Source organism: Herpailurus yagouaroundi, unplaced genomic scaffold (genome assembly GCF_014898765.1).
Source record: "Herpailurus yagouaroundi ecotype Mexico unplaced genomic scaffold, PumYag 139, whole genome shotgun sequence".
NCBI lineage: Eukaryota > Metazoa > Chordata > Mammalia > Carnivora > Felidae > Herpailurus > Herpailurus yagouaroundi.
The window spans coordinates 31,701,239-31,723,992 of NW_024412394.1; the positions used below are offsets into that span (position 1 = coordinate 31,701,239).

The following is a 22,754-nucleotide window of genomic DNA, read 5'->3' on the forward strand; positions in this document are numbered from 1 at the left end:
TTTATTTTATTTTATTTTATTTTATTTTATTTTATTTTATTTTATTTATTTTTTGTTATTTTTGCCTTTAGTAACTTTTTTAAGTTAAAAAACCGTGGTAGGAACACAACATGGCATCTACCCTCTTAAGAAATATCTAAGTGTATATATAATTCAGTATAGGCACAATGTTGTGAAGCAACATTAGAACTTAATCATTTTACACTACTGAAACTTCCCCATTTTGGAATTTTCCTGAATGTTTTGCTTTTGCAGCTTTGGTATCGCAATTATTTTCTTTTTAATTTTTTTAACGTTTATTTGTTTTTGAGAGAGAGGGGGAGACAGAGACAGAGCACAAGCGGGAGTTGGGGCAAAGAGAGAGGGAGACACAAACCGAAGCAGGCTCCAGACTCTGAGCCACCAGCACAAAGCCCAATGCAGGGCTCGAACCCACGAACCACAAGATCATGACCTGAGCCGAAGTCGGACACTTAACCGACTGAGCCACCCAAGTGCCCCATGGTATTGGAATTCTTTAACCAGGTTCTATTTATTGTATGTAGGACTACTAAAATGCATATATTCTGGTCCAATTAACTTTACCAAATTTATCTTTCTGAAAGATTTTCCTAAGGAGCGTGAATTCAGAATTAATCTGAACTCTTAACAAGATTCACATAACATGAAGCACTGAGAGAAAGTAATACAGACAAAAATTAAGAGTTGATTTTTATCAGGCTGTTTGGTAGAAGGTGCTCCTGAAGCAACACATACTGAACATGCCATGGCAATTGCTTAACTTCAGGTATCATTTGCATTAACTGAAAATGTTTGCACAGCACTGTCATAAGGATTATTGAAGAATATGACACGCTGGGCATGGCCTGACAGGGGGCTCTTGTGTCTTGTGTCTCTGATTCACAGTGCAAGGTTCCCTTTTTAGTTTCCTCATGTGCAGACCTGTGTGTGTGGTCACTAACCATTTACCGGAGGGAAGTGATTACATCTAAAAATAAAATATAACAAATCTGAGGGAGAGGCTAGGGTTTCAACTTTGGAGTCTGTGAAGTTGTCAACAGTCTACTGTTAAACCTAAATATACGAAGGATAAATTGAGTCTTTTAATTGCTTTATTTTAACTCTATAGTATATTTAATGATGCTTGGAATATTGTTCCAGTTGGGATGGAATTCAAGAGTAATATGGAAAGATGCAATACAACTTGAATTTTAAAATCTTGAAGCCATTAAGAATTCAGTTATTTCTTATTCTTTTATCAGTTTTACTATTACATTGAGATTATGAGTTAAGGCATATTTATATACTTTCATATTGTAGATAAATAATTTGAATGTGGCAGTTTCAGCTCAGTTGTCAAAAGAGGATCATATTAAAGAGAAGAGAATTGTATTAAAAACATACATTGTGTAGATCTTAAAATTTGCATTAAATTTTCTTAAAACTTTCCACTGTGATAGAAGTTTATGTATTATGTTTATGTAATTAAAGGTTCCTCTTTTTCTTCTACTTTCCTAAATCTGGTCTAAGGCCAAGTACTGAGTTATCATCAAAAATAATAAAAACAGAAGAACAGAGTAAGGAAATGCAGCAAAAAAACATCTCCCTAAAACAAAACAAAACAAAAAATAAACCAGACTTGATAAAAGGAGAGATGATAGAATGCCATTTCTTTTATTTATGGTAAAACATCATGTTAAGTGTCTAGATGGAATTGATTATAAACTTAGGCCCTAGACCATACACACACACCTTTTAAAGCTAGTTTACTATCAATTATAAGGAAAAACTGATATTCTGAAATTTGGCTTTTATTGATTGAAACAGACCGCACTCTTAAACTCAAGAGTGGAAAGTGTGCTATCGTATGGAGGGTTTTGTGTTTTTAAGAATTCCTCATGTTCAATGTGGTGCCATGTAACTGACAAATATACTGTGTAACTCCTAAATTTTTAAAGTGGAGGTAAGTTTCACAATTATAAATAAATATTATAGGTCCTAACCAGGTATTCTTTGGAGGAACAGTTTTGTTTTAAAAGCAACAACAACAACGACGACAAACCCACAAGATGCTATAAGGATTTTGTGATCTTTTGTGACTTTTCTGTTAAAATAGCTGTGTTCTCACTTTTTTTGTTTTCATGTTTGGTCACTTTTCCATATTATTTTTGTTATATTCTGGTCCAACGATCTTTACCTATTATTTATTAACCAGTGTTTTTCTCCAAACCTGGGACACTCTGTAATCCTTTTCAAAGATATTGTCAAAGTAGGAAATGTACAGGGGTCTGCGGGCAACCTGTAACAATAAAATAAAAAGGACTGCTTCCCCTGCAGTCCAACGGGAAGTCTGTTTTAGTCTTTTTTTAGAAAAAGTGTGAAACACCTAAAGGTTCTTCTTTGCTCTATTTATGAAAAGAAAGAAACCAATTCTGTCTCTTGGGTAAATTGCTACTTTTCACGTTCCTGACTCTAATCTTGAGGCAAATGCTGTGTTATAGGTTTTGTTACTAAAAGTAAAGAAAACAATTTTCTTTAATGCATGTTAGAAAAGAAGAGTGATAAATAGAACATCTATGCAGCTAGACAGATTTTAATTGTGATTTTACAGGTAATAATAGCTCCATAATGTATTGAATGTGTACTTCTGGAGATATGAAAAAATAGGAAAAATAAAGCAAGAAAAATGGATGAGGGAGAGAAATGTTGAGATTTCTCAGGAGGTAGTCCTTTCCCATCTTTTCTTCTCAACTCATTCTGCGTGTAATCTCTTCCATCTTCATGGCTTTAAATGTGATTTATATTCTAGTACTCCCAAATTTACTTCACACACTAGACCTCTGTTTTGAGTTCCATGCCTGTATTTCTATCTATCAATAACTTAACAATTTGAATTTCTTAATGGCACTTCCAACTTAACATTTCTTTCTTTTAAGTTCATTTATTTATTTTGAGAGAGAGAGAGAGAGAGTGTGTGTGTGTGGAGTGGGGAAGTGGGGGAGGGAGAGAGAGAGAGAGAGAGAGAGAGAGAGAGAGAGAGAGAGAATGAGAATCCCAACCAGGCTCCATGCTGAGAGCACAGAGTTTGAACTCACGAACCTCAAGATCACGAGCTGAGCCAAAATCAAGAGTTGGATGCTTAACTGACTGAGCCACCCAGGCGCCCCCAACTTAAGCTTTCTAACTCCTTCTCTCTTCCACCACAGATTAATTTATTCATTGACAAATCTTTTCTTCCTCAAGCGGGACTCATTTACAGAAACTAAATTTTTACCCAGACAGCTAAGTAAACCAATTCTCCTTCCTCCCTACATTCAGTCCTTTATCACGTTATGTTGATTCTTGCATCTCAATTACTTCCCCTTTTTTCATCTTCCACTGTCACCTCTTTAATCCATGCTACCATCATACCTGGCTTCACTGAGTATTAGCATGTGAGCAGGGTTGCCGGACAAAATATAGGACACTGTGTTAAATCTGAAGTTTAGATAAATAATGAATTTTTTAAGTGTAAGTATGTCCCAAACATTGCATGGAATATACTTATACTAAAAATATCTTTTTTATTTATCTGACATTCAAATTTAATGAGCATCCTGTTTTGGTTTCCTTCTGTATTTGGCAATCTTACATGATATGAAGGGAGGAGAGGTTGTTTATTATGTATAGGGTGGGCAGGGAAGGCTGCCCTCATGAAGGGACATTTAAGCAGAGACATGAAAGTTGTGAGAGACTGAGGGATGTGAACACCTGGAAAGAAGCATATACCAAGGTCCCAAGGAAGAGGCATGCTTGGCAGGTGGCAGAAATAACAAGAAAGACTAGGAGACTGTAATCAGGTGAATGAGGAGGAGGAGGTGAAGGCACATTTACTACTGAGAAATGGATCTGTGCTCTGTATGTTACCAAAATCTGATTTTTTTTTTTAACATTTATTCATTGCAAAGAGAGACAGAGTGTGAGTGGGGGAGGGGCAGAGAGGGAGGGAGTCAAGGAATCTGAAGCAGGCTCCAGGCTCTGAGCTGCCAGCACAGACCCTGACTTGGGGTTAAAATCCTCGAACCATGAGATCATGACCTGGGCCGAAGTCGGACATTTAACCGACTGAGCCACCCAGGTGCCCCCTAAAATCTGATTTCTAACTTTGCGAGATCAAAGGCTAGACCTTGGGATCTAGTAAATTCACCAAAGCAATAAATACTGCCCTGTGAGACTTCTTGGGAGATGGTTGACCCTTGCCCTAGAGGACTCTTCCCAGAAATGTGAACAGGTAGGCTTATAAAAGTATATCTTTGAGTAACATGTCTTCCCTAAAGACTTCTATAATTGACAGGTGAATATTGTGATGTCATATTATACCTTAAATACATTGTTATTTAAATACAAATGTGTGGAAACGTGCACTTTAGCAAAGTTAAAATATAACTTATATTTCCACTAGACAAATTATATATTTTCTTTCTTTGCCATCAGTAAGGCAGTATATAAATAGCTTAATATTAAGAATCTTTAACACATTGTAAGAAGTGTAAGAGAATGCATTTATATTTATTTTTCATCATGCCTCCAATGTTGACTGTTCTTTTTGTCTTCGTAGTGCGTAAGTAATAACCTTGCCTCCTGGCTTTTCCCAAAGGCCAGAGGCCTTTGTGGCCATGGAGAGTGACTAGTCTGTTTGCAGTATGAACATCAGCAACACACACAAATCTTTTAGATATTAAATCAGCCAGAAAAAAAAGAAAAATTAAAAGAATGGGTTTTAACCAGCTAGGCTTCTTAGTTGTTTGAGAGGATAAAGAAGTAATTCAACATGCCTTCAGTGAATAGTAAAAAAAAAGTGAGAAAGCGGAACTCAACATGTCTTCAGCGAATACTATATTAAACTAAAGATTTTTGTGTGAATGGGTATAGAAAATAAATACCAGAACAATGATAGGAAATATGGGTTTCAAAAAACAGGTGAACTAATCTCAAAGAGAATACTTAGCAATATAATGGAAGGCTCAGCCAACAGGTAGGAACACAGTATAAGGATTTAGAGATTAAGGGAACAAGGGATTTTTTTTAAAGCACCCTTGAAACTGAGAGCCTGAACAAAATGCATTTCTACTAAAGAATGGAGTGTCATAGATACTCTTACTTTGTTTAGAATGTGGTTTAAAAAGCAGTGTTCAATACAGAGAAAAAGTTGTCTGACTTCTTAGGAAAGAACCTATTTCTTATAGGAAATGGGTTTTATTTCAACTTCGCCATTGAGTCGCTAGGTGATCTGAGGCAAAGTTGTCTAACTTTTCATGAATAATTTGTTCTTAGGTCCTCAGGATTCTAATTTTTAGAGAGATAGGAGAGTAAAATACTTTTTTAAAAGTATGTATTTTTTTGGTACATAATCAAGGTAAAATCTAGATAATCTACCCTTATCAGACCTAGACGCCCTCCTTTATATATGTGCTTCCGAAGCGAGCACTAGACGCCCTCCTTTGAATATCCTTCCAATCCGGTGAGCTGCCCAGGTCCTTCAAGCCAGTTCAGGAGGAAGGTGGGTCTGATAATCACTAACAATATCTTAGGATGAATTTGTCAAAAACCTTTGCATTTGTTCTTCAAAAGGTCTGTTGATTAAGGGTCCCCAAGTAGTGCATATTTCATGGTGAAATTTTAGTAGTAATTACTTTTGGAACATTCCAGAGAGCCTTTGCAGTGACACTGCTGCAATGATTCTTCTCTGTCTACCTGTTGGGATGACATTTGGATCTTATCAGTTGTTCTTTAAGGTATATGCACATTCACTCAAAAGTGTGCTTTACTTTATTTTAAAATATATATGTCAATATTTATAGAAAATAATATAGCCAACTTGTGAGAGCCACATCTGCTTTGCCATTTGTATGCAACGGATCCCTAAGACTCATGCATTCAGATGATGGCACCTTGAATCTTACCCCCAAATAATTAACATTTAGTTTTCCTTTAGTTTGTTCAGGTTTTCACAATAAAGCACATGCTCTAAATATATGAAGCTACATTTTATTTTCATAAACTAAAGATTTTAGTGGAGATTTACTTTCATGAATATTGCTGGAAATGTTGAATTCCATTCATTTCAAAGTGACAGGTTTATTACTTTGACATCATCATATGTTCATTAAGTCTTTGGAAGAATTTAAGACAGTCATGTATTGTTTCCAAGTTGATGGTAGACCAACAGACCCCTTAAGATGAAAGTATCATAGTAGAAACTCCCTTTCTGCTGTCGTGAGATTTGTTTTGTCAATCATCTGTTGGGCTTTCCCTACATATGTTGTGGAGAGTTTAAAGTTAATCTCATTTATTACAGTCATATAGTCATTCAAATTCATTATAAAAATTTGATTAGAATTTCAGTTTTGTTTTGCAGGAATCATTTTTAGCTTAGTTTCTTACAGACATGCTGTTTTCCTCATGTTGATGAGGTACTACACATACAAAGCGTCAATCTTAGATGCATAGTACAGTGAATTTTTTACATACACATTTAGACATCTGTGTCAATTTTTACATACACATTTAGACAAATGTGTAACTGCCCCTCAGACCAAATTATAGAACGTTTCCAGAACCCCAGAAGGCTTTCCTCTATCTTCTTTCAGGTAATATCCCACCAAGGTAACCAGTACTCTGACGTAGATTAGTTAGTTGTACAGTCTTTTGAACTTCATATAGATGAGATTATACAGTCTGTATTCTTTTGGGAATGGTATTCTTTTTACTTAATAATGTATCTGTGAGATGCATTCAAGTTGTTGCATGTGTCAGAAGTTTATTCTTTTTTATTGTATACAATTTTTCATTGTATATACCCCAATTTATTCATTTATTCCCTTGTCAGTGACCATTTGGGTTTCCATTTTTATCTTATTATGAGTAATGCTACAAATGAATATTCTCTTCTAAAAGGGATATTTACACTCATTTTTTTATGCTCATTTTTCTTGGGCCATTGAATTTCCAAGTCATAGAGTTCATGTGTATTTAGCTTTAGTGAACACTGTCAGTTTTCTGAAGTGGTTGCATTGATTTCCACTCTCACAAACCATGTGGGGGAGTTCTTTTGCTCCACATTCTCATCAAAACTTGGTGCTGTCAGTTCTTTAATTTTTAGCCATTTAGTGGGATCTGATCGTGGTCCTACTTTGCATTTCCTAGATTACGAATGATGTTGAGCACATTTTCACATGTAGGTTGGGAACGTGGATCTTCACTTTTGTGAAGTGTTTAGATTTTTTGTGAGTTTTCGAAACAGAGTTTTTAGTCTTTTTTTCTTGATTTATGAGAGTTCTTGTTTATTCTGGTTATGATATGTTATTGGATAGACATATTGCAATAGCCTGTGGCTCCTTTTCACTCTTTTAATGTCCTTTGATAAATATTTTAACTTTAATGAATTTCAATTTATCAATCTTTTGTAATTGGTGCTTTCGGTGTCCCCTTAAGAAATCTTTACTACTCCAAGTTTGTGAAGATCTTATGTCTTTCTGTAGCCCTTTATTGTTTTACATTTCACATTTAGGTCTAATATCATCTTTAATTAATTTCTCTGCATGGTGTGAGGTAAGGATCAAGGTTTAGTGTTTTTCTATATGGAGATCCAGTTGATCCAGAAACATTTATTGGAAAAACAATCCTTTTTCCACTGAATTACAGTGGCACCTTTGTGGTAAATAAGAAGACCACATGTTCTCGGGTCTGTTTTGGACTCTACTCTGTTCCCTTGATCTCTTTATATGTGTCCCAATACCACATTATAGAAATTACTGGTATCTGATAGTGTAATTGTCTGGCTTGTTCTTCAATTTTGTCTTAACTATTCTAGTTTTCTTGCAGTTCCATATAAATTCAAGAATCAGCTTGTCAGTTTCTTGCACACACACACATACGCTCACCCACACAACCCTTTGGTATTATACTGATTCTAGAGATAAAACTGACAATTGACATCTTGGCAATATTGAGTCTTCCAGTGTAAATAGTTGGTTTAACCTTTCAGTTATTTAGGCCTTAAATCTCCCTCAGCACTGTTCTCTAGTTTTCAGTACAGAGATCTTGAGGAGATGCTTGGTTTTTATAAAAATGACTATGAATTCAGATTAAAAAATTTGGCAAAGTTTACAAAATATCCAATTTTACTATCTATTCAGATCTGCAATCATGTTAATATTTCTGAAATAGGAATTTCCAAAGTAGCTAAGTAATCTCTGAGATTATTCAGTACTACAATTTCACGTGTTTGTATTGCAGCTTTTAAATTTTTTTTTTTTTAACATTTGTTTATTTTTGAGACAGAGAGAGACAGAGCATGAACGGGGGAGGGTCAGAGAGAGGGAGACACAGAATCTGAAACAGGCTCCAGGCTCTGAGCTGTCAGCACAGAGCCCGACGCGGGGCTTGAACTCACAGACCGCGAGGTCATGACCTGAGCCGAAGTCGGCAGCTTAACCGACTGAACCACCCAGGCGCCCCTTAAATCTGATTAAGTGACAGCACTATTTAGAATCTGATTCATTCTTTTAGTTAAATATATTTAGATGATGCTCTGTCACCACCCCTGAAGTTCATGATACATTTGTTAAATGAAGGGCTGAGGAGCTGAGCAGTTGAACTGAGATTCAGTACTTTCCACTTTCCAGAGAGCAAGAAAGCAATTTAGTTTTAAGCAGTTTATCTCCCTCACTGGGTGTTGTATGGAAGCCAATTTGACAATAAATTGTATCTTAAAAAAAACACTTTTAGGTCAATAAACTCAACCAGGATTTTAGACTTGGAGAATTAAGAATGTGATTGTGTGATGCCATAATAGTTAATTAATTATTTTTAGAATATCTGTCCAGTTATATAGTTACCTTGGCATATTCTAAAAATTTGCTGCATTTTTCTCACAATTGACGATAACCTTCATAGAATCTAGCCTGAATTAGATTTAAGCATATCCCAGACAACAAAAAGCTAATGCATGCATATATATTACTTTATTAAGGTGTTGTGGTAGTATTGAATGTGTGCATTCACTGTAAGTAGAGACTAATTTTACCTTTTATTTTTTAAGTTTCATTAGGTGCCTTAGCACATAATTAGTACTTTCTCAATGATTTTATCTAATTTTTAAAAGTATAGGCCACTTTTGTATGGCAGATGTCTTTGCTTTGTAATTTTATTGTGATAATTTCCATCTGTGTTGCTGCTTTAGTCAATTCAAGCTGTTCTAGGAATGTCCTAGGTTGGGTGGCTTAAAGAATAGACATTAATTTCACACAGTTCTGGAGGCTGGGAAACTTCAGGTCAGGGTTCCAACATGGCCAGATGCTGGTGAGGGCCCCCTTCTTGGTGTCCTTATATGGTGCAGAGAAAGGAGGAGATATTGTTTCTCCATCCCCTAAGGACGCCAGTTCCATCATGAGAGCTCTACTTGTATGACCTCGTCCAAACCTAATTACCTCCCAAAGGCTTCACCTCTAAATAATACCTCATTGGGGATCAAAGCTTCAACATATGCATTTTGGGGGGACACATTCAGTCCATACTAGTCCCCTTCTCTAAAGTGTACTATCACCTGACAAGAAAAGTTGAATCAAATTTGTGTTCAAATATGGTAGCAGTTCATTTGTTTTAATATTAGAATATATTTTGCATATGAAATTTTAATGATGTCGAAGCTGATTTCCTAATGTCAAAAGTGTATAGCAACAATTAGAAAATTAGAGTAATATAGCAGTAGTAGTAATGATAGCTAACACAAGCATTCACTCTGCACCAGCCACATGTAACCCTCACAAACTCACAGATACTCTGAGGGGGGTAATATTCTTATCCCCAATCTATAGACATTTAACAAAATTGCTTATTATTTTCATTTTATCTTAAGTTTCTAGTTGTATTGTCTGATTCAAAGTTATTGAAAAAAATTGATGACAAATGCAGTGCAAATCTTCAATTTTTTTTTTTTAATAGAAAAACAGTGTCCTGTACTGAGAACAGAGGGACATCAGTTTCCACAGGACAACAGAGATAAACTTGAAGTTTCAGGTGAGCTTTATAATCCTTTGCAAAGAAGCATTTTGTATAAAATTATCAGCACACGTGGAGTTTATCACAAGTGATTCTTTGACATTATAATTTAGGCTGGTAACATCAGTATAAGAAAATAAAAAGAAGGAAGATAAATGATGTAGAAAAAAAGAGCAGAGTACTATATTAACTAAAAACAACTCAACTTCTTGGAGAAAAAAAAGTTATTTAAAATCATAGAAGTTGTATCCATTGTAGAAATTTTGAAAAAAGAAAAGAAAATTTAGTAATAAAAGATCTCACTACCCAAATACAGCCATGATTCCTATTTTGGTATAACATTCCTATCTTCCTTGCTCTGTCTTCCTTTCCTCTCTCTCCCTCACTCCCTCTCTCCCTCTCTCTCACACACATACATAATCATGATACATATTTTGAATTTGAAATCAAAGCATTTACCCACATCAGTATATATTCTTCTAAGGCATGATTTTTTTTTTTAAACAGGACTGCTTAAATTTCAACTAAATTGCTGTAATATTTTTTTTAATGTTTATTTATTTTTGAAACAGAGAGAGACAGAGCATGAGCAGGGAAGGGGCAGAGAGAGAGGGAGACACAGAATGTGAAGCAGGCTCCAGGCTCTGAGCTGTCAGCACAGAGCCCGACGCGGGGCTCGAACTCACGAACTGTGAGATCATGACCTGAGCCGAAGTCGGACGCTTAACCGACTGAGCCACCCAGACGCCTCTGTAATATTTTTTAGTTAACTAATTTCCTGTCTTAGACATCAGAGCTGCTACAATGAGCTACTATGATTATTTTCTTAAGATAATTCCTAAGTCAAAGAAAATTAACATTTGAGTCTTTTGCAACATATTTTATACTTCTGTAGCCTACAAGGAGAAAAATGAAATCAAGAAATTTTGCTGAGCCCAAACAACAGGGTGTTATTTGAAATAAATCAGTCTATAGATAAGGACGACAAAAAATCCTATTTAAAAATCAATATCTCTGTGAGTTTCCTAATTTTAACAAAACTGCTGGATTAAATCATTTGTTACATTTTATAGGTTTTGACCTAGGAGAGAGCTTTTCTCTGAGACGTGCATTTTGTGAAGGTGATAAAACCTGTTTCAAATTGGGAAGTGCATTTCTTTTTAGAGATACCATGTAAGTAAATTTTTCTTTACATTTTAATAATATTACATGAACTATTTTCTAAGAAAATTTCAAATAATTTGTTTAAAAAATAAAAAAAATATCTTCTCAATGGTGTCATAATCACTTGAATGCTGTGGTAAGTGGGCTGTTTGTATATTTGTTGTTTTTAATAATCTTTGGAATCTGATCCTATCCTATGGTATAAATGCCATTCACCCATACAGATATAGGCATAGTCTTTGCAGAATAGTAATTAAAACCATTTTGAAGAAGTATTATTTATGTTTAAAGTAGATATAACCAAAGTTAAATTTTAAAATGTGAACCTTAAAACAGAAGACGCAGTGTAGATTTCAAGACAAGAGGCTGATATTTATTGTAACCATTTTCTACATTTACTATGCTTCATGATAAATGAAAACAAAAGAACCTAGCCTTTAGGTATTCCTTTTATATAAGGTGTAGAGTACATAATAATGTAAGATGATAACATCATTATAAGATGGTCTTGATACACATTTCATTTCAGAATTGATTTCCCAAACTTTTTCTTTCTTATCTTTATTATTCTTTTTCTACTGATAAACCTGAGATTAAAAAAAAAAAAAAAAGGTATTATGTACCATTTAAATACTGACAGTTGGTCAGCAACTATACAGGGCAATAAAAGTTCCCCATATGGTCTGCATACAGTTGGAGGATGGACACATAGTAATTCAAAAAGCTTGAGTCGTCAGGAAGGCAGATATAGCATATATGATCATGATATTTAGTCTTTGAGTCCAAGATGAACATTCCAGTTTATGAATGCACTGCAGTGAAATAAGCATTAAAACTCTGGTTTAATATACAACACAGATGTTTTTGTGTGAAAACATATATAGATGTTTTCACTTCTTGATGAGTAGCCTAACATTTAAATTACCAGAAAAGGTTGTTGAGAATCTTAGCATTTGGATTCTCAAAGGGAGATAGCATTAATTATCTTGTAGCCTATCTTCAGATTCTCTGTCTAAACTAGGTCCCTAGCTAACTTTTTCCTTGAGAAAAGTTAAAACCTTCTATTTTGTGATTCTTAAGATGATTTTAATTTAATGATATGGTTCCTTAAAATTAAACTGCTCATTAATTGGTAAGAAATAAGAGTGCTAAGGAAAAGAGCGATCTGATATTGGGGGATATAATGGGTGATCGTCAGGCAGGGCACTTCAGAAGATATGACTGTACTGTTATGGGTGACTTTTAGGTGGCTTCACATACAGGCATTAAACACTCAGAGAACAGCAGTCCCATGTTTAGGTATTCATATCCAGTAAAGAAAAGTCAATATGTAACATATATATGAATATATATATATATATGATTTTAAACTAGTAGTAGATAACCTTAATTAAAGAATTTAAGAAAGGCAATAAATTCTGTTATAAAAATTAAAGTGCATTTTCTCTCCTGCCTTCTTCCTGACAATTTAAATTCCTCTAATTCTGCCCAGGTGGCTAAAGGATTGGAGTGAAAACTTTTTAAAATTCATTGGAACTGTATATAAGAAGATGTAGCTGATTTTAAGTAGTTACGTTGGAAAATTTCCTGCCACATTTAGGCAATGCTATTCCCCTTTGATATGTGTGATAATAGATATAGCCACAACTTGACATTTATTTTCCAACCTTTAGCTCTAAATCATGGTGTGATCCCTGGGCTATCAATGTAAGTAAATTCCCTGGCTCTACAGGCAGAACCTTGGGACCTCCACTACAGGAAACTGGAGGGTATCTGCTTAAGCTGACTAGCAAGTGTCAAGTAGCTTGGCTCATCTCCATTTACATTTCACTCATTGAGCCAAGTATGCTAGGATGCTTCTCTTGCATGATGCCATTTTGATTTTTCAATAAGACTGGAGTAAAGTTGCAGCTATTTATGTATTTGTAAATAAGCTGCCTTGCAGAATCAGCATAGGAAAAGGCAGATGCTATTTTATGTGGAAAACGAGGATTCTCTCTGTGCCTGAGATTATTTTTATAGTTCTGTCATCTTCCAGGTGAGATTCATGAGGGGAGAGACTGAAAGAATGTGTTGGTCAGATACTTACTGGGCACCCTCAGTGCCTTGAGCCTGGCTTAATGCGGGAATCCCAAGGGCTACTTTTGCAGGGGCCCTTCGAATAAACATTGTACACTTAATGGTGATACATGCTAAAGGAACTTTGAGGGACTTTATGTATTTGCTTTTATTTTAATTTGTGTCCATTTCCTCAGTGTTCTTTGGGATAGAAAATGAAAGTATTTGTGGGCTTTAAAAGATTTATTTCCTTGGGTTCTTGTATCTACAACAAGTACCCTTGGTTGTGCAAAAGAAATAATTCATTATTTCTGTACATATTGAGAGTTATATATCCCAGGTGGTCATACTCTGATTATCTTTAAATTGTGTTTTGGCAATTATAAGGGCAAAATGGTGAAATTTTGAGAGAAAACATACACAAAACATGCATATACTACAGAGCACCTTATTTTCTTGGTATAATACAGTTCTTTCATTAGTTGTTTCTATAGAAACATGTTTTAAATAAAAATGTCCCAAATAAATAAATAAAAATGTCTTAGCAGTTGAATATTTTAGAAGGGTTGATAAATGTTGAATTCCCACATACTGTTGATTCTGAAGGGGCAACACTCTCTTATTTTGACTGGCCAATGAGGAAATCATCTGATTTCAAATGTACAGGGAGGGAAGTGAATTACCCTGATTTGTTGATTTCAAGGATGGTAAAAAGCCTTATCTCTGAGGTTCCATGATTGATAGCTAGTGGCTATCTGGAATACTGTGTTGAGAAGGATTCTGAGGCCATTATTAGATTCAGCCAATTAGAATGCTATGATCCATTAGTGAAAGAGGCGAGACAGGAGTGCTGATGCGTGTTTCCAGTCTGTTGTCTCTCTTATTTGGAATGATTCCTATGAGCTGGTATCTTTTGCCACTGAATCAGTTCCTAAGAATGAGGGTACATGAGGCTATGTGTGGAAAACAATAATCAATACAGATTAATAAGTTTTTATGAGTTTGAATAGTGTGGCTAGACACAGTGGCATAATCGACACGTATGGTCCCCTTTGCTTTCGTTACAAAGAAATAAATCTCCAGTGAAGAGGAATCTTCTCTCTCTCTGTTTGATTAAATTGATGATTACTCTCTGGAAACAAGGGCTATTTCTTTTCACAGCTTTACGTGGAAAAAAAAAAGAGCTCATAGGAGCTATTCTCATTTTCATTTTATGTTTTTATAAACATAATAATCCTCCACAAGGAGGAAACCCCAAATTATATATTTGGAAGATGGGTAGTTTTTTTTTTTTTAGGAGTTATTTGAGTTCCCTGAACCTTAACAGTTCCCTTAGAAACAATCCTAAGTATGGGGAAAGCTGTTTTGTATATTAAAGCATGATTTATACCTTGTCTGTGCTAGTGTTGAATGATTCACCCTATGCTCATGTCTTTTCTACATGGACCTTTATGTTACTTCCAGATTTTATCATTGTAAATAACATCACAACATCCAGGAAGGTTATTTTTCTCTGTGTTTAGAATTATTTCCATAAGATTGATTTTTCTCAGTGGAATTACTAGTTCATTTTTAGAGATCTTGATATATACTTCTAATTATGTTTCATCATTGTTTTATCCTTCTGTATAATACCCAGTATCTTCGGTAGCATTAGACATTATCATTTAAAACTTTTGTCATTAAGTTTTGTTTTTTCAACTAAAAGCTTGTAGCAATTACAAGTAAAAGCAGTAGCTTACTACATAAGTAAGGTTCCTGAAATGTTTCTGTTCTGTTAACAGGTGAATAAAAGGTAGCATTTAATAAGTCACTGTAATGAATATGAGGTAGTGTGGAGCTCATTCTTTTATTCAAAAAGCATTTATTGAGTTCACTGTGGACTCTGCTAGGCTCTCAGATTACAATGGTGAAAGAATGTGGGTCCAGTCTTGCCTTCTGGATCCTGCTGGAGAGACACATGGCACAAGGACAAACTGCACTTTTCTCTTGCCTTGATCAAGGAGCTGAGATGTGTTGCCTTCTATCATCAAGCACGGGCCATGGGACTCAGTACCAGCCATTTCCTCATAAAGGGTAAACTTCCTTTAGCATCTCACACAAGGCTGTTTTTCAGTCTTTCCCTCATAAGGACAGGTTTTCTAACTCATCTTTCATTTTTATTGCTCTTTGGGACCTCTCCAAGCTCTCAAAACCAGTTAAAATCTGTGGCTCTAAAAACTATGTTTAGAACTCTCGCACTGAAGCTTCTAATCTTTGAATGTTTCAGGAGGATTACTTCACAATTCCATAAAAATATAGGGAATTATTATTTATACGTCCCTTGGGTTTTCATTTGGGCCATCCTATCATTCTGTAGATAAGAACTTTCCCATGTAAGGAAAAGTGACTTAATTAAAAGGTTGTCCAGCTGTTAGTATGAGATTGAATGACTGTTACACATAAGTTTTATGTATTTCCTCAATTGTAGTTTGCCATACCAAAAATGTGAGGTGAGCCTTTAAGTCCGATACTCTTTTTTTTAAATTTTTTTTAAATTTTTTATTTTTGAGAGAGAGAGAGAAAGAATGTGATTGGAGGAGGGACAGAGAGAGAGGAGGACACAGAATCCGAAGCAGGCTTCAGGCTCTGAGCTGTCAGCACAGAGCCTGACATGGGGCTCAAACTCACAAATTGTGAGATCATGACCTGAGCTGAAGTTGGGCACTCAACCAACTGAGCCACCCAGGTGCCCAAGTCCAATATTCTTAAGATGAAAAGAAAAGCCTTATAGGTTCACAATTACTGAATTCTTTAAATCATACAATATAGCCAAATTATATATATTAGAACAGAATTTTTTTAAATGTTATTTTATTTATTTTGAGAGAGAGAGTGAAAGGGGAGGGGTAAAGGGAGAGGGAGAGAGAATCTTAAGCAGGCCCCATGCTGTCACTGTGGAACACCACATGGGGCTTGATCCCATGAACTGTGAGATCATGACCTAAGCCAAAATCAAGAGTCAGTTGCTTAACTGACTGAACCATCCAGGCATCCCTAGAACAGAATTTTTTTTTTTTTAATTTTTTTTTCAACGTTTATTTATTTTTGGGATAGAGAGAGACAGAGCATGAACGGGGGAGGGGCAGAGAGAGAGGGAGACACAGAATCGGAAACAGGCTCCAGGCTCCGAGCCATCAGCCCAGAGCCTGACGCGGGGCTCGAACTCACGGACCGCGAGATCGTGACCTGGCTGAAGTCGGACGCTTAACCGACTGCGCCACCCAGGCGCCCCCTAGAACAGAATTTTAAGAGTATGATTAGACAGATTTTAAGGATGCCTGGAAATATTTACATCTCCATCACAAGAACCTATCTTAAGAATCAATGTTATTTTTTTCTAGCAAATTTAGGGATGTTAATATATTCCAGTAACAAATTGCTTTGTATAGAAATGGCTACTAAAATGTAATATAATATGAAATATTATCAGTTTAGTATTTCCATTTACCAATTTTGGAAACATTTAATATTATCATCATCAAATTTTAAAAAGTTGTGGTTTTTCTCCTTCAGATTTCATATAATTCAATATTCTTTGGGGAAAGGTAAAAAATGTCAGTAATTGATTATATGTGTATAGATTCTACAACATTCATATCTATTTTATTTTTGTTTTATTTTATTTTATTTCATTTCATTTGTTCATATGTTTCATTTGAACATTTAACATGAGATCTACCCTCTTAACACATTTTTAAGTGTCCAGGGTATTGTTACTGACTATAGGTACAGTGTTCAACAGGATATCTTTAGAGCTTATTTCCTATTTTATTATGGCTAATTGTATGAAATTATCTTACCTTAAAATGTCCTTATGGCAGTTACTTTGAGAATAGTAAGGTGCCAGTTAAATATACTACTTAGAAGTCATAATAATGCAAATGTCATCATAAAGTAATAAAATCAAGGTGTTTTACTTTGGTGATTACTTGGGCTAATTTGACAGGCATTGATTAATCTACTATTGTTAGATTATATATTTGATTCTTCTTCTTTCTTCACTTATTTTTTTATTCAATAAATCTAATCTCCTAAGAGACAGCAGAGCTTTGGCTTGGATGGGGGCTGTGAGTATGTATCTGTGGAGTGTGCAGTGAAGGTTTTCAGAGTATAGAAAAGAAAGAAGGCACATAAGCACGTCTCTCAAGTCACCATTAATCTTATGTGACCCATTAAAATGCTGTGAGGATTAATTAATTATTAAACTTAGGTGGTTGCAAATGTATTGCTTTTACAATGGCTGTAAACCTAAATTTAAGCATGATCTTAAGTTTATAAATTAGGTAGAGAATTGACTGTAGTAATGCTGATGTTTTGTTATACTAGTGCTTAAGAATAACTTTATAAGAACTTGACAGATTTTTTTGTAGATTGAGCAAACCATCTGTGTTTAATAAAATAACATTGGATAGTGTAATCTTCATTCTGAGACAGAGAATCAGTGATGTACAATTTTGATTTCAGTGATAAACTTTGAAATGTATGTCCATCAAGGAAGAATAATTGTGTTGGCTAATAAACCATTGATTTATTATCATTTCAATTCCTTCAACTTAACCAGGAAAGGTAATCAGAAAATAAGCCTGGTTAGCCAAAAGCTGCTTATGTTATTTTGTGTGACTCAAATAAGCTTGGTACACCTTGTCTATTGCCTCATTAAAAAAAAAAAAATAATGTTTATTTATTTTTGAGAGAGAGGCAGGGAATGGGCAGAAAGAGAGGGAGACACAGAATCCGAAGCAGGCTCCAGGCTCTGAGCTGTTGGCCCTGACATGGGGCTTGAACTCATAAACCATGAGATCATGACCTGAGCCAAAGTCAGATGCTCAGCTGACTGAGCCACCCGGGTGCTCTTATTGCCTCATTTTAGTTAACACTTACATTTCTTAAAGTACATTTGTTCCAGATTAGGTGAAATTTTTATAATTTTAAGCTAAAAAGCAATATATTGAAATAATTGACTTTAATCATTCCTCTCACCATGGCTATATCCATGCAATTTAGAAACAATCACAAGTTCAGTGAAAATTTCAATTAATACGGACATGTGTGGTAGTGCCATGTAGAATTCACATCTGGTTGGCTGAATATGAGATTGAATTGACCAGATCTTTTGCCCCCAAGGTATTCCTCTTATTTGAACCATCTCAACCTCTGCTCTCTACTTCAGAATTTTCCTGCTTCAGCTGTCCTTTCTAGAGGCGACCCTCCTGGTTTCAAAGGTTAACCCCTTCACTTGTGCTCTTAATCTTCTCCTTGTCAGCCTCCTTTAATACCTTGATCCACCCATGATCTCCTTTGCTCTTCTGTTTTCAATGTCCCTCTCCACAGTATCCTGGCCTCTTAGTCTACAAATATATACTTAATCCTTCGCTGTTCTAGAAACTTTTTCCCTTGACAGTCCCTTTCACTCCCAAACTTCCCAAAGGAATAATGTTACTGACCACTTTTACTTCCTCACACATCCCTTAGCCCCCTCATATTTAACCAGGAGTTCTTTTTTTTTTTAAACATTTATTTATATTTAGGATGGCTCAAGCAGGGGGAGAGGCAGAGAGAGGGGGACAGAGCCTCTGAAGCAGGCTCTGCACTGACAGGCTGACAGTAGTGAGCCCATTTTGGGGCTCAAACTCAGGAACTGCAAGATCATGACCTGAGCTGAAGTTGGTTGGTTAACTGACTGAGCCACCCAGGCACCCCACTGACCAGGTCTTCTTGAACACTGTGGAGATTTCTTTCAAAGTTGCTGGTGTCCACTGCCCTGTCACGAATGTCCCTGACCTAAGTATCTCTCTACACTGCCTTTCTGTACCTGTTTCTCTCTATCTGTCATGTTCTGCCCATCATTTTGGCCAGTTTGAATCTTACATATCCTAGAAAGTTCAGTACACGTTCAACCTTCTAGATACAGCCCTCACTGATATCCTCAGGCAAAATTTCTTCCTCTTCTTCTCTTCTCCTCCTCCTCCTCCTCCTCCTCCTCCTCCTCCTCCTCCTCCTTCTTTTTTGTAGTTCAGTATACTTTTCATGTAGTGCTAATCTCATTCTGGCTCAGATAATCCAGATGTTCCCAGATCCCATTACTATTTGGTTCAAATGATGTCATATTGACATCAGTGCCTACACTGTGATGATTCCTACTCTACCTGCACAGCTATGGAACCTCAGTCCCCTCTTAAAAACATATCTTGTTATTTTGGGGAGCCCGAAGAGTTTTGCACATGTGCTTATGTTCAAAAGAAAGTATACTCTTATCCTTGTGTTCTAATCTCCTTGTTTCTGCATGTCACCCCTGTGTTTGTTGGGAGACCTGTCCATGAAAATGCCACTCTATTGGGCCCTAGCCAATCCTTACTCATGGCTGCTTAACCTCAGTCCTCAGGTGCCTGAGTTGCTCTGTGGCTTATAGCTAAGTGGGGTGTGTGTGTATGCTCTGGAGAGTGAAGACATGGGTTCAGTGATCCTCTCTCTAACTGTCCCCTGGACCTCAAGGCCATGTCCAAGGCATAAAGCATCACATTATATTGAACAAATTAATCAAATCAACTCGTGGCATTCTTTTTTTTCTATGGGACTCAAAGCTCATACATATGGATTAGGCATTCCTCCCTATTATCTTTACATTTCTATCTTCTAATTTACCCATGATAAGAGTATAAAATTCCCTTTGCTTACAAGGTATACAGAAAAAATATTTTATAATATACTCTCCCTATTATTTCTCAATTCAGCTTTAATGGCAGTGAATGAAGAAATTCTAAAAAAGTATTTCATTTGATTCCTAAATGACACTGAAGACTCACTATGTGCCAGGCACTGAGGATTTAAGGATAAATAAAGACATGATCCCTGGCATTATTTCTGTCTGCAAAGATAGATATGTCAACAATTAGCTATTGTGGAATATAGTTGCAATCTTTAGATGTATGTATGTAGATGAAGATGAAGAACAGATGAAGCCATTTCGAGGGAACCAGGGAAAGCTTCACAAAAGATGTGAGAAGTAGAAGCTTGAACCATAAGAAGAATTTGCCAGGTGAGGCGGGGGCCAGTATGCGGTAGTTAGAGGGAGTATCCTTTAAAGGTCAAGACAGTTTGAAGAATGGTAAGAAATCCCGTGTTGTGGTAGTGAACAGAGGTGAGCAGAGTGTCTGCAGGATAGAGGAGGCTGCAAGGGCAGACTGAGGTGCTGTTCTGAGAGGGCTTCTGTGCCAGCCTAATGAGCTTGAACTTTATTGATAAAAATAAAGTGAAAGGTGAATAATTTGGAAGATCTGAGGAGAAGCCACAGTACCACAGGTATACCTCAATAAAGCTGTCTAAAATAAAGTGAAGGTGTGAGAGCAATAGCATTACATTCGAGGGGGGAAAAACCCCAAACAGCTGAATATATGCCACTAGGAAAATCACAGCTTTCAGTTAGGTGTAAATGATCCTGAGGCAGAAGCCAAACCCCTAGACTCAGGAAGGACACCAGTTTTCAGAGGACCTCTTGGGCGTGAAGTTTACCCAGGGTTGATTGATTCTTTCTTTCTTTCTTTCTTTCTTTCTTTCTTTCTTTCTTTCTTTCTTTCTTCTTTCCTTCCTTCCTTCCTTCCTATTTCTTTTTTCCTCTTTCTTTTCTTCTTCCTTCCTTCCTTCCTCCCTCCTTCTCTTTCTTTCTTTCTTTCTTTCTTTCTTTCTTTCTTTCTTTCTTTTTTCTTTCTTTCTTTCCTTATTCCTTCCTCCCTCCCTCCCTCTTTCTTTCTTTCTTTCTTTCTTTCTTTCTTTCTTTCTCTCCTTCTTCCTTCCTTCCTCCCTCCCTCACTCTTTCTCTTTCTTTCTTTCTTTCTTTCTTTCTTTCTTTCTTTCTTTCTTTCTTTCTTTCTTTCTTTCTTTCTTTCCTTCTTTCTTCCTTGCTTTTTTTGGATGGAAACACCTGAAAAAGTTACTTTCAAAGCCTTTCTGAAGTGTGGCTTCTCTAGTCCATCCTTCATTTCTGTTATCTGAATGTCATATAGTAGAAGGGCTTGTTTTCAATGGGAAGTCATTTACAATGTCATGATGAACAAGTGCTAATCATAACAGACATATGATTACTAGAGAGTCATCGAAGCTTTGTTTTCCCATTAACGATCTATCTGTCTGAATCCGCTTAGCAAGCACAAAAAGGGTGAGATTTCAGAGTCTCTGTGGCTGTGAAACTCAAACATCACCACCCAGCTTGGGAGGAAGGCATTTCAGATAAACCCTCCAGGCCCTGCTGGCCAAATCGCTTGTAACGTGACAGGTGATGGTGGGTGTCAGCTGGGAAAGAAATGACTTACTATAAACTCCAAGCATCTCTCACTTCACTCTCAGGAAATGTAACTTGTATCATATTTCTCTTCCTGGAAGATATTCAGCAAGTCAAAGGCCCCATTGATACTTGTAAATACGGAAGTTCTTCATAAACTCTGCCTCACGCTTATTTAGAATGGAAGAATTAATTTGGAAGCCAGTTCTTGCTATTTAAAAATAGATTTTTTTCCATTTAGCCATTTCATTTTAAAAGCAAAAAAGTAAATAAAGGTTGGTCTTGCTAAATATGACCTGGAAAACTCACTTCATCTCTACCAAAATAGCACTTTTGAAAAAAAAAAAAAAAGGCTTTGTTTCAAGCCTTTTGCTATGAGCTAGTTGAAGAATTACCTCTGGAACCATTGTAATTAGTAACTAAACTTTTTAAACACTTCGCTGTTCAAATGTGTATCATGCTTGACTTTTGAAACACCATATACAAAATTAAATTTCTCTAGCATAATTACGTCCTCTTGCTTTTCAGTTTATGAGCACTGAAATCATGAAAGTTTATTCTTCTTTGTTTTTCCTTTTTTACATTTTACTTCTTGCCTCATAGTGCTTATTATTTAGTTAGGTAAAAGAGCAAAACAGAAACTGGCAGTCTTATTTTTTTCTTCCTAATCCCCTTTTATTCTGCAGTTTGGTTTGTCTTTTATTTTTTTTCTATTCATGAGACAGAGATGTCACTTGCCATATTACAAACTATGGTCCTTCTAGGAATACTGAACAAATACATCAGCCTGAACTTGCTGTACAATGAAATTACCAATTACTTAATATACAAAGAAGTAAATAAATTTATGGGATTCATTAAGGTCTTTATTTTTCTTGACAACAAACCACCAGGGCCCAGCCATGGAAAATAAATGAGATCCACTCCCTGACTCCATCTCCCCATAAAACAACTTGATCAATAAATATTTGTATGCACTTTAAAAGGGCGGGCGGGGCGCCTGGGTGGCGCAGTCGGTTAAGCGTCCGACTTCAGCCAGGTCACGATCTCGCGCTCCGTGAGTTCGAGCCCCGCGTCAGGCTCTGGGCTGATGGCTCAGAGCCTGGAGCCTGTTTCTGATTCTGTGTCTCCCTCTCTCTCTGCCCCTCCCCCGTTCATGCTCTGTCTCTCTCTG

At 36.1% G+C, this 22,754-nt stretch overlaps 1 protein-coding gene across 1 annotated transcript in view; it reads left to right on the forward strand.

The window, feature by feature from the left end:
• Positions 1 to 22,754, forward strand: part of COL19A1 (collagen type XIX alpha 1 chain) — a 350,833-nt gene that overhangs the window by 17,321 nt on the left and 310,758 nt on the right. Inside the window, exons 3-4 of the mRNA XM_040473872.1 lie at positions 9,985 to 10,059; positions 11,115 to 11,214. Coding sequence (XP_040329806.1) covers positions 9,985 to 10,059; positions 11,115 to 11,214 — 175 coding nt within the window. The remainder of the gene's footprint in view (positions 1 to 9,984; positions 10,060 to 11,114; positions 11,215 to 22,754) is intronic.